The following is a 12,924-nucleotide window of genomic DNA, read 5'->3' as shown; positions in this document are numbered from 1 at the left end:
GTACATGAATCGCCAGGGTCAGCTGCAGTTTTTTTAGTTAGTGTTACCTATTTTCCCGAGTGAGTTGCTACACTATCATAACAAGCATCTATTCTAATCCTCTAGTGATAAAATTACTATTTTATCTGCAGGAGATCAAAACTACAGCAAGCAACCCCATGAGTGAAACATCACTGGATCTCTTTCTCTATATTATGCTGCTCCCAGATTAGGTTTTAAACACTCGGTGAGAGATTCACTTTAAAATAATTATCCTCTACTTAGATTCAGATGACCTATAGTCAGGATATGTCATCAATATTGGCTCAGTAGGGGTCTGACATTTGGCACCCTCACAATTTAGCCCTTTACTTATAGTCTATAGCAGAGCTGAAAACAGTGAACAGAGCTGGAACAGCACAGCTTCATTGACTGGGTAGTGGCCATTGCCAAGATCTGCAGCTCAGCTCCGAGTCATTTTAATAGGAGATGCCCTACCCTACCTGACACTCCACAGTAAACAGAGGTAACCTGATCCAGATGTATTCACGGTTTACATCCAGCTGTGCTGATCCTCAACAAAACCCACAGCTGTGGTTGTCTAATACAACTAAAGAAAGCTGTATACTCACCTTAAATATATTTTGTAGTTCCTGTGCTCATGTTTAAATGGTCTCTCAGCCATGGATTACAGCCATGTGCTGTAGATACATGACATATGACCAATGTTGAGGTTACTCGTTAGCGATAGAGCCAGCCTAAGAGTCTGGTAAGGTGATCATGGGACTGCACGAAATCTGCACAAATTTGGAGCTCTAGGTTTCCTGTAGAGTTTATGTTGCATTTAGCGAATTTCTAAACAGCATGAACTTACCCCAGTTGTATCTAAAACATGCCCTAACTGATGCCTTTGTATTGTTTTTCTTTTCGTGAAGTCTCACGTCTGTCCCTGTTTATTTCTGGAAGCCAGTGAACACAAGCAGGTAACCTGCAGAGTTGCTTTCCATCTTGGTCTTGCTATTCCCAGTCTTGTAGTGTGATGGACTAGCATTGGCTTCAAGCAAATTGTGGCAAAACTACCGCTTGACCGCACCATGTGGATATACCGGTACCTCACTGTTTCAGGGCTGCACTAGAGTCACATAAGAGCGCACAGTGCAACCCCCACTGATCCAAAATTCATTAAACACGTCAAGAGATTCACCGGATAACAATAGACCACAAAAAAAAAAAAAAAAGCTATTTGTAATAAAGACCACAGGTAGGCTTAAAGAGGTATGCCATCTCGAAATGTAGTACGTGTAATAATAATATTAGCCGATAACTCCAATTATCATAGTTCTTCTGATTCGCTATGTTGCTTACACCATGTGCACGGCCTTGCAATAACTTAAGTATCCATGGTTTCAACCACTAACAACTAATTGTCACTTTAGCAGTAGCTGTAACCATGGATACCTAAGTTACTACAATGCCCTGCACATGAGGTAAGCAACATTCCCAATTAGTGGAATTTGCTAAATTTTTGTTACACCTACTACATATTGGGGGATCTTAGAGAGATGGGAATACCTTTTTAACCCAATGGTAACAGGGACTTGTTAGAAAACCATTGTAGCTCATATGGTCTTACTGATGTATATTGGCTTCAAATATTATTAAAATATACCTGCCATTTTGCATAAAACCGATTGAAAAGCTTTGCCTTACTGCCCTCATCCCCCCACAACAAATAACTGCTTTAGCTGCACATATCAGAGCAATACGTCCAGGAACTGTCCTAATTCTCATGCGCTGTAACTTACCCTTCACTTCTTTCCAGTGTGCTGTCCACTTCATTAGTATTCTGCCAATATTATAGGTCCTGGAACTTCCCTTCCCTCACTTTCCAGCATGCACTGCACTTGACATTTTCCAAACGTTTTTTCCCCCTAAATAGGCAGTATCGGTTATGTATGTATGCTGTTTGACAAATGGGGGAGAAGTAAGGGGGGGGGGGGCTAATGCGATGGATTTTTTTTCTCACTTCCTAACATGCACTGCAGCTGCTATTTTCCAATGGCTTACTTTCCCTAAACTGAAATCCTGTATGCATTTTAACAGTATTGTATATGAGGTTTACTATGCAAGGCCTATAGCCCTGTTCATCATTACCACATTACCTTCCTTCCAGATGTTCCCTATTAGTATATACTGTTGGCCTTACTAAATGGTCAATAATTAAATAAAATGTAATATTAGACTGAACCCCAGGTGAACATATGACACTGTAAGTTATAATACTGCATTTATGTAACATGAACCATTTGTCACCAAACGTCAAAGAATTGTGTTCTCTTCCAATCCCCAGCAGCGTCTCATACAGGAACAGCACTCACAATGGCATCAAAGCGCAGGAGCTCAGCACATACAAGAGTTTCTCTTGGATTACTTGTTTTAGGTGCAGGTTGAGGCTTTGAGCAAACTGACATTTCAGCTTTTCCAAGCTCACTGTGTATATTGCATAGGAGGTGGAGAAACAGTCATCCTAATTTGGGCATCTGGGTATGGAATGCCATTATCGGAACACAGAACTTCACTATGCGTTATTTGTCACGTTACATGGGACTGCAGAGCCCACGACATCATCTGTACTCAATTATTACCATGTGTTATTGTTTTGGTGTCTCATATGTCTGCAGGTAACAAACTTCAAACTCAGAATAGGCAATATTCCAGCTGCTGAATCTAGTATTCTTTACTAGATGAACATAGAGGCAAGATGTCAAATCTTTGAAGATTATATACTTGATCTTGAGTAAATATAGAATGCCTGCAGCACCTGCTCGGCAGCTTATAGACCCCACCTGTTATGATAGACATACAACAGAAATTAAGAACCTTAGGTGCCAGCTTAGAAAATAGAGATTGAGTCCATATAAATGAAAGGTAATGAAATATGCACTCACCGTTCTTTAAAATCGATAATTCTTTATTTCATGACGTGAATAAAAATTCAGAGAAAGCAGGGAGTAGGTCCGTCCCTCCTCCCCGCACTCCCTGCATTGCAGTGAAATTTTATTCACGTCATGAAATAAAGAATTATCGATTTTAAAGAACGGTGACTGCAGCTTTCATTATATATACACTTGATCTTTTCTGTTATTGATGCCGATTGGGAAAGTCATTATCAGTTTACAACCAAAGTTGCAAAAACTGCGAACAGCAAGTATAATAAACCACTTATCAAAATTAAGCAGACTTCAGAAAATTAAGAAGAAAAAAAAAAAAGAAGAGATTATCTCAGAATAGATTTTAAATTTTCATAACTCCACCAATGATTGGGTGCAAGACAATGGTTCACATTAAAAAAAATAAATAACCACGCTGCGTGCATTAGTAGTTTCAGTTTTTCGCATCAGACTCACCCATTTCGCTCAATAAATGCAAAAATGAGAAAAGGCTGACATATTGCATCTGGGGTATTTTTTTACTGATCAATTGCAATTATTACCAAAGAAAACTTTATTTGGACTATCGTATTGTAAATTGTTGATGTATAAAAAGGATGACATATGGATGCCAAATATTAATTTTTTTTTTCTGGATGAAAAACTAAGTTTTCAAATACTTGTCTGAACGTGGCCCATTAATGTGTGAGATTGAAATACCATTTTAAAGCTAAAAATTGTGTAAAACAAGCTGGCACAGTCACCAAGTCATGCCACCTGCTGTTAGGGCACCATGATCTTACTGACAATTTCCTTTAAAATCAACACCATAATAGCATAAAAAAAGGATACTCCATTGTATTAAAAAAAGACCATGCACTATCTATTAAAAAAAATACATACAATCCACAAACCTTTATTAAAAATCATAAGTACAATAAATTAAGTATTTAGCATATTAGAAAAAAAACAAACATTACAACTCATACTCCTAGACACCCAAGCCTAAATGACAGCATAGAAGTATATTGATAAAATAGAAAAATCTGTCAAGAGTATAACAAATGGCAAATAAATAACTGAGTAACAATACTGTAAAAAAGGAGATTAAGATAGTAACAAATACCATGACGACATAAATATGAGCCCAACACGTTCCACCAGCCGAGACAGGCTTCCTCAGGGGAATCCAGTCTTTACTGCCGAAACACATGGCGTTAAGGTCTATAGCAATAATTAACTTCTGAAGTGAATGGTTATCAAAATAAAATGGGTAAAATTTTTTTTTTTTTTTTTTTTTTTACTAGCTAGTAAAGCCAACAGTCCTTTAGTACGATCTTACGATCTTCACACCATAGAGAGAACCCTATTTCCACAAAGTGGATCAGAAAACAATATAAAATGCCACATATGGCTTTCTGTTGAACCCTCTACCTTGCTACTGAGGAATGAAAAACTAATAAAAAGACACAGCAAACACTAAGAGTAATGATAAGCAATATTGTTTTATTAACAAGATATATTCAAGGCTGGACAGACAATGGTAAGAAGCCGCAGTGCTAACTGCCTGAACCCCGTTTCCCCCTGACCATCAGTGTCTTTCCACTTGTTTTGCGTGTGTGTATTATAACATGCTCATGTGTCTACACCTATCTGGATTAAAGATGAAAAAGTATAAAAACACTTACTTTCTGGAAAGGTCCAATGCAAATGATGCGACAGGTGAAATTAAAAAAAGAAAAAAGAAGTTAGTTTCAATTTTTTATTAAATCAATAAGATATTTACTAGTTCTGAACATTTTCAGACTTCAATGTGTGTAGACTAGTGTTGAGCGAGTATGTTCTATTAACCCTTTCGCCGAGTATGCTCCGGCCGAGCTCCGAGTATTTACAGCTGCTCGGTGATATGTTTGAATCGCTCCCGTGTGCATGATTTGCAACTGTTTGACAACTTTAATACATGTGAGGAATGTGTAAGAAATAGACATTCCTCACATGTACTAAAGCTGTCAAACAGTCGCAAATCATGCACACGGGAGTGATTCAAACATATCACCGAGCAGCTATAAATACTCGGAGCTCGGCCCGAGCGTACTCGGCGAAAGGGTTAACTCGCTCATCTCTAGTGTAGACACATCTGTACCACAATTTGTACACATCATACATGTAATACTATTGTTAATTGATGATCTTCAAAGACCAATCATATCTTATCATTCTCACATTTGCAGAGACCCTGATTACAGTGATGTGTCACTTACTTGGCTGTGTTTTGCTGTTTCAACACAATCAGTGTTTTATCAGCAGGAGATTATAACTACAGGATAAGCTGCCCCATGTCTCCTAGTCCAACCACACCCCCAGCACTAATTAGCAGCTCTCTATTGCTATACAATGTACACAGAGAGCTGTGGTGTGAGCGGAGGATATACACAGCTCAACAATTCAGCTCTGCTAGATCTGCAGCAGAGAAAACTGACTATCATAACTGCTGCACCCAGTAATCTATGGATAGGTCACCAATTTAATTGTAGTTTCACCAACAAAACAATATATACCACACAATATCTGATTATCTAACAGAAGAGGTCAGAAAGTCAGAAAGTTACACTTTGGGTATGTTCACATATTGCATTGCCACAAAAAAACAAAACAGTGTTTAACTAAAACAGCAAAGGGAATGAGATTTCTGAAATCTCCTGCTACTTATTTATTCCTTTGCGCATTTCAATCAGTTTCAAATAAGCAGCAGGTCAATTCGTTCAGCGTTTTTGCAGAGCTTGTCACACATTTAAATGAGTGAGGTTTAAAAAAAAAAAAAAAAAATTTTTGTAAACCATACACTTTTCCCCTGCCAATACTTCAGTATTTCCAGTATAAAAATCTGCTGCAAATACTGAACATTTACACATACCTTTAAAACTGCATAACGTAAAGCAATACTGACATGTACGTGCCAACGGAAGCTTATTTAGCATTTCAGACCGATTGAGTTCTATGTGCAAATCGGAAATGTATATATTGAACAAGGGGTTAACATAGGTTTGGATAGACAGCAGATATCAGCTCGGCGGAGCATCGTGGGATCAGGCTCATCATTCGCTGTTTGAGATGAGATGTGTTTGGTTTCCCCTTAGGGCATCACTAATAGACTGACTCTTCCTCATTCACGCAGATTTAATAACTAGAAATATTTGTTGTATTGAGAATAAACCATGAAGGTAAAAGTAACTAAAGTCACATTACACCAGCTGATCGCTGGCCCGTTTAAAGGGCAGCATACATAGCCGACTGGAATTCTAAGCGCACAGAACGATAGTTCATACAATCCTTTCTGTGCACTCAGAATATCACCGATATTGGCAGCACGTCTCCTACTTGCATAGATTGATGTGCTGCCGAGAACGATGACATTAAATGATCCAATCACATGATGAACAAGTTTGTCGGGCGGTCGCCTGCATGTTTACACAATAGATCATAGACTGAACATGAGTCAGCGGTGTGATGCAGCAGCAAAAAAGGCAAATACAATTCTGGGATGTATTAACAGAAGCATACAGTCTAGATGACGTGAAGTCATTATCGGTCTTTACTCCTCTTTGGTCAGACCTCATCTGGAATACTGCGTCCAGTTTTGGGCACCACATTTTAAAAAAGACATCGACAAACTGGAGCAAGTTCAGAGAAAGCGACCAGAATGGTGACCGGTCTGCAAACCATGTCCTATGAGGAACGGTTACAGGATTTGGGAATGTTTAGCTTACAAAAAAGAAGACTGAGAGGAGACTTAATAGCTGTCTACAAATATCTCAAGGGCTGTCACATTGTAGAAGGATCATCTTTATTCTCATTTGCACAAGGAAAGACTAGAAGCAATGGGATGAAACTGAATGGGAGGAGACGCAGATTAGATATTAGAAAAAACTTTTTGACAGTTAGGGTGATCAGTGAGTGGAATAGGCTGCCACGAGAGGTGGCGAGTTCTCCTTCAATGGAAGTCTTCAAACAGAGGCTGGACAGATATCTGTCTGGGATTATTTAGTGACTCCTGCTTTGAGCAGGGGGTTGGACCAGATGACCCAGGAGGTCCCTTCCAACTCTACCATTCTATGACAAGCCGATAATCACTGAATGAGCGTTCTAACAAAGTCTTGTTAACTATTATAGTCACATCTAAACGAGGCTTTACCTTCAGCGGCAGAGCTCACCACTCAGCCCGGCATTCTGTGTATTATGAACAATGGGATGTGGAACATTGCATTTCATGACTAACCTCGGCTATGCTGCACTTTCTGGCGTATTCTCACATCCCCGGCTGACAGCAGATGAAGAGTTGCATTTAATAGGAGGAGGAGTTGTGTTCAATAGTACAGATACATAAGAAAAATCGCTGCACAGCCGGAGTTTACAGCACATTATCCATCATTACCAATATGCTACTAATTTTACATTATCCCCCCCCAGGGACCTCCGCTGCTGATTCTAGAGCTTGTAAACTCTCTAAACATGTCTTTGGAGAATTGTGGGGGCAGGGCTGTGGGAAGAACGTACATTATTTCATCCATGTTCCTAAAAGACAAACCAGAAGATTGTGTATTCTCAAAATGATTAACTAGTATTTAAGCTGTACCGCATTTAACCCCTTCCTACCGTGTTGCAAGTTAATAGCAGGAGTCATTAGCAGCACGGTGATCCGTGCAGCCGAAGAAATCGCAATTCTGACATCTGTAAATCCATTTATGGGCTAAATCATTTGTATTTTGAAAGATCGTATCTGTGGATCCAGCAATACTAAATATACAATATTATTTTATTTTTTTGCGAATAGGAAAATGAGGGCAATTTGAACTTTTAGAATTTTTTTTTTAATACACAATATGTAGCACTGCAGAAAATTGTTAAATTAATACAGTACAAACATGGAGGTGACAAGGGCCTTCTGCAGGATGTCGGCTGCCAGGTCAGCACCGCTGGTGAACTGCAATCTAGTTATGTGGCACTGAGCTACAAAAAAAGACTGCTGTGCCCAGCACTTACTTAACCAATTAAATGCTGATGTCAGTGATTGACAGCAGCACTGTAGATGTTAAAGAGCAAGGCTACACTATGGACACTATGCTTTGGGCCCTTCCCGCTGCTCTCAGCCTGTCGTTACAAGGGAGGACCATCTGAGACTTCAAAGTACATGGTGCACAGAGTAGTCTCAGAAGATGGAAAGAATAGGGGACATGGAATCAGAGGAACCAGGACAAAAAAGGTTAAATTAAAAAAAAAAACAAAAAAAAAAACAGGTATTTTATCTATGCAATGACATTTTTATTTTGAACTACAGGATTGCTTCAGAGAAATAAGAAGCAGATTTGAGGCATAGTAGATTCATTAGAACACCCAAGGGACTGGCAATGGGTACAACAGTGCATCATTTATTTTTTATTAACGTTTTTTCAGTCCGTTTTCCCACCCAAGGCTACATTAACACGATAAGCTTTTGATGTTGCAGAATTTCTGCACCCATAAGTAAAATGAATTAACCTTAGTTTTTTTTTCATTGCATTTTTGTATGCGTTTTTTTAACATGCGCTTTTATCACTGCAGTTTTTAGCTCTTTTTGGTGTGTCAAGCTGTAAATAATGCGGCTTTGTTTTTTACACTTCCTGGTATTTGGCTTTCACAAAACTATATTGACCTACTTGGGTAAATTGACCACAGGTCAGAAGAGAAAAAAAAAAAAAGCACTGTGGTCATGAGATTTCTCTAAGTCCCATCCACTTTGCGGGAACTGTAAGGCTATGTGCCCACGTAGCAGATTTGATGCAGAGCATTTTTGCCTCTCTCTGGCAGAAAAAAAACGCAGGCAGATTTACATGCGTTTTTTTCTGCCAGAGAGAAGCGTTTTTTCAGCGTTTTCGCATGCGTTTTTTCAAGCAGTTTTTCCAAGCGATTTTGAGCATCACTTGGAAAAGTGCTTGACAAGTAGGTCACACAATATAAATCCATGCAACCGGCACGGATTTATAATGTGTGAACAACTGATGCTTTAAATGCAGCATCTATAGTATAAAAAAAAAAAAAAAAAAACCTGTATACTCACCTCTCCGATCTCCTCCAGTCTGCTCCCGGCGGCGATCCTGTGATCCTCTCTCAGCGGTCGCGTGACCATCAGGTGACTAAATGACGTCACCGCAGGTCCTGACAGTACACCACAGGACGCCAAGGAAAGAGGACGTGGCCGGGAGCAGACTGGAGGAGACCGGAGAGGTGAATATACAGGTTTTGCTTATTTTTAACTTTTTTATTTCTTTTTTTCACCGCGTGGTAGCCGGGATGAAGAGGAGTTGTAGTCTCCTCTTCATCCCGGGTACCACACGCACCGCGATTACGCTGAAAATTCGAGGCCATTGAATTTAATTGAAAGTTTAGTTTCAATGTTCCTCAATGGCCGCAAATTTGCAGCGTAATCGCGGTGGAAATGGTCATGCTGCGTTTTGCAACACAATGCGAATCGGCGTGCAAATTAGAGCATCATGTGCACAGCACATCCGAATTCACATTGCTTTGTATGGCAGACTGTTTTACAAGAGTTTTCGCAGCTGTAAAAACGCTACGTGGGCACATGGGCTAAGACCCTGTGTTTTTGGCACAGCAAAAATACGCAAAATAAAAAAATGCACCAAAAACGCACTGTGGGAACATGGATTTTCTTTGGTCCAACTAATAGGCTAAGCACAAATGAATAAAGGGAGAGGAGAAATGTGTAAGCACAAATATTACTATGGGAGGATAAGTTTCCCAGCAGCTCCGGAGTCACAGGTTTTGCACTTTTGTTTTTTCCTCCCCTTCTTCCCTGAGCCCTAACTTTTTTATTTTTTTTACATTTCCACAATATGGTCTTAATGCTTGTTTTTTTTTGCGGGACGACTTGTACTTTTGAATGACACCATCCATTTTATCATATCGTGTACTGGAAAACGGGAAAAAAAACATTCCAAGTGCGGTGAAATTGCAAAAAAAGTGCAATTCCACAATTGTTTTTTGTTTTGTTTTTTATTTACCATGTTCACTATATGGCAAAACTGACGTGGTAATATGGTTCTCAAGGTCATTACAAGTACACAGATACCAAAAATGTGTAGGCTGTTTTTTCTTTAATTTTTTAAGTAATAAAAAAATAATAATTCTGAAATAAGTAAGAAAAAAATTTCACTTATGTTGCCATTTTCGGAGACCCGTACTGTTTTCATTTTTCAGGATCTTGCATTGGGTGAGGACTTACATTTTGCGCCCAGAGCTGAAGTTTTTAACGATACCATTTTTGGGTAGATACAATGCTTTGATTGCATTTTAATTGAAATGTTGCGGAGGCAAAAAAAAGTGATTCTGGAGTTTTGATTTTTTTTTTTTGTTATTACAGTTTACTGATCGGATTAATTAACCGCATTTTGTGGACTATAAGACGCACCTTCAATTTTGGGGAGGAAGATTAAAAAAAAAAAAAAAAAAAAATTCCTTTTAATATGGGATGTGTCTTATAGTCAGCTTTTACGGTAGCTAACCGGTGGAACGGCTGCAGTGGTGCAGGGTCACAGGAGGCAGGGTCGCTGCAGGAAGCTGGCGGCAGGAGTGGGGCAATGCTGCAGGGCCCGGGCTGGGAGGAGGGGGTGTGAGGCAGCGGAGGACCTCGGGCTTTCAGAAAACGTCAGTGGAGTCCCCGCATGTCCCATTGTTTTCATTGTGATGCCATTTTCCCGAGGTCCAGTGCAGTGAAAGCAAAGTAAAGCACGGGGACTCTGCTGAGATTTTCTGAAAGCCCAGGACCCGTGGCAGCCTCACACCCTCTCCTCCTAGCCCGAGCCAGCAGTATTAAAATTTCTGATGAAAAGGAAAAAAAGATGGATGGATAGATAGATAGATATAAAATTTTCACAAAAGTATCTTCTGTAAGTTTAAAGCTTCCTCATTTCTCTTCTCCCACAGAAGTGCAGCAGCTTACCTTGTAGCTTGCTTTCCCATGTGTTATATATTTTAGCCATGCTTGCCATCCAGCTACCATTAATAACACAATATGATAATTTCCTGTAAGCGTGTAACATGAGCCCACAAGAACAAGCAACATGTGCAGTTGTACAAACAGTCTTCTGATGTGCTGCACATCGCCGAGAACAGCGCAGCGTCCTGATGTCCATGGCAGACACCCAAATTGTCTGTTCTGATAATATTCTGCTCACTATGGCGTCGCACAAGATTCGCTTAACCCACCTAATCTGAAACACCAAATAAAGATGCGGTACATACCTGGTTTCTTTTAACCCTTCTTTCTGGATGACTTCCAAGATTTGTTTTGCAGTCATGGGTGAATTTGGATGCTTTTCTAGAGCCTAAAAAGATATAAAAACAATTTGCATTTTGTTATTCTAGTTATAAATTGTCATCTCATAATAAGAAACTTTTAAACTCCTATATAATAAAAAAATAATAATTATTTTAGATATTTAGTATCTTTTCCTAAAATCCCTATAAGGTGCAATCAATAAAATGGAGAACGTGTTAAAGGCGCTGTCCACTACTTGGACAATTCCACCTTAAATGTTTGAGTACAAGTAAAATAAAAGGAGACGTTCCAGCGATATCGGCAACAGGTCTCCCCCATTTTATGTCACAAGAGCGCTGCAGGCAATCAGCAGCTGCATTCTTTACTATTTTGTCGGAGCAGACGTCCGCGCTGGCAGGTTACCGATGTGCAGCGGAATATTGATGACCTGGTGGAACCATCGCTGAAACAGCGCCAGTGAGTATTGGCTTTTTTTAGTTTACTCGGACTCAGGCATTTAGTATGGGGCTGTCCAAGTAATGGACGACTTCCTTAAAGTTAACATATCCACAACACATTAATCAGCTGTCTCCTTCATAAACAAATTACAGTTTGGACCAATATGCAGCACAGTGCAAACGTTTTAGGCAGGTGTGCAAAAAATGCTACAAAAAAAAGTTGGTTTATTCATTCATTTTATAAAAAAATTCGTGAAGGGTTGTTCATTAAGTTACCATTTTTTTTTAAAATTCTATTCTTTACTCTTGGTTCTGCTGCTAATGAATCCTCCTGGTTGGGGACAAATCTCTGCAAAAATCAGTCTCCTTCCCCTTCCGGCAGCTTATATTCTTAGCCATTTATTATTTTTCCAGCATATTTTTCAGTGGCGCCATATTGTGTAACTAAATATAAATCATCACTGGATCATTAACAACATGTAAATGGCAAATATTGTTGATATTATCTATACTATGAATATAATGTCTCAAGGGAACCAGTCATTAGATTCACACTGCCGGATCGACAGTCCGCATAAATCTGAATGTGTGATTGCAAAAAGTTATGTTTTACTGTGAAACTCTAATCTGGTATGGTCCATGACCGGCTTTTCCCCACCCCACCGGTTGACTGACGGGTGTTCGGGTCCCATGCTCAGTAATCATCCCACAGCCAGTTCCCTGCATATTAATCCTCTGTTCACTGCAGACTGTCTGCAGTAGTGTGGCAGCAGAGCTGGAACGCTCATTTTGCTAGAAAAATAAAAGATAACTGAGCTATTAAGGCCACGGTCCCACTATCAGTATTGGATCAGTATTTTTTTCGTGGGAACCAAAACCAGGAGTGGGTGATAAATGCAGAATTGGTGACTTGTTTCTATTATACTTTTTCTCCGTTCCTCACCTGGTTTTGGCTCCCATTCCTGAGAAAAAACAGTGACCGAATACTGATAGTGGGGCCGTGGCCTAACTGCCAGAAAGGGAAGGAGGCTGATTCTGTAGAGAGCAGCCCTATCCAGCATCAAGGGTACAGAGAGACCTGTCAATCAGCTGGGGAGGGGACTATACTTCTCAACTAACAAGTTTTGTGCAACTCTCGTCCGACTTTTCAAACTAGGTTTACTATGAAATGCAGCAGATTATAGCTGGCCAGGGACTGTAGGTCTTGGCTGACTAGTTAGGTTTGGTCCCCGGCTGTCTGGTTTCC

The 12,924-nt window shown here is 39.7% G+C and overlaps 1 protein-coding gene across 1 annotated transcript in view; it reads right to left on the bottom strand.

The window, feature by feature from the left end:
* ASXL3 (ASXL transcriptional regulator 3) overlaps positions 1–12,924 on the bottom strand; it is a 158,465-nt gene that overhangs the window by 95,392 nt on the left and 50,149 nt on the right. The window contains exons 2-3 of the mRNA XM_073679219.1: positions 11,205–11,287; positions 8,564–8,566 (exon numbers count right to left, since the gene is read on the bottom strand). Of these exons, the coding sequence (XP_073535320.1) occupies positions 8,564–8,566; positions 11,205–11,287 (86 nt within the window). The remainder of the gene's footprint in view (positions 1–8,563; positions 8,567–11,204; positions 11,288–12,924) is intronic.

This window comes from Phyllobates terribilis, unplaced genomic scaffold (genome assembly GCF_046119375.1).
Source record: "Phyllobates terribilis strain yellow unplaced genomic scaffold, ASM4611937v1 Scaffold_4__5_contigs__length_816908805, whole genome shotgun sequence".
Lineage (NCBI taxonomy): Eukaryota > Metazoa > Chordata > Amphibia > Anura > Dendrobatidae > Phyllobates > Phyllobates terribilis.
Note: the sequence above shows the minus strand (reverse complement) of the source record. Positions and strands in the feature narration are given on the sequence as shown.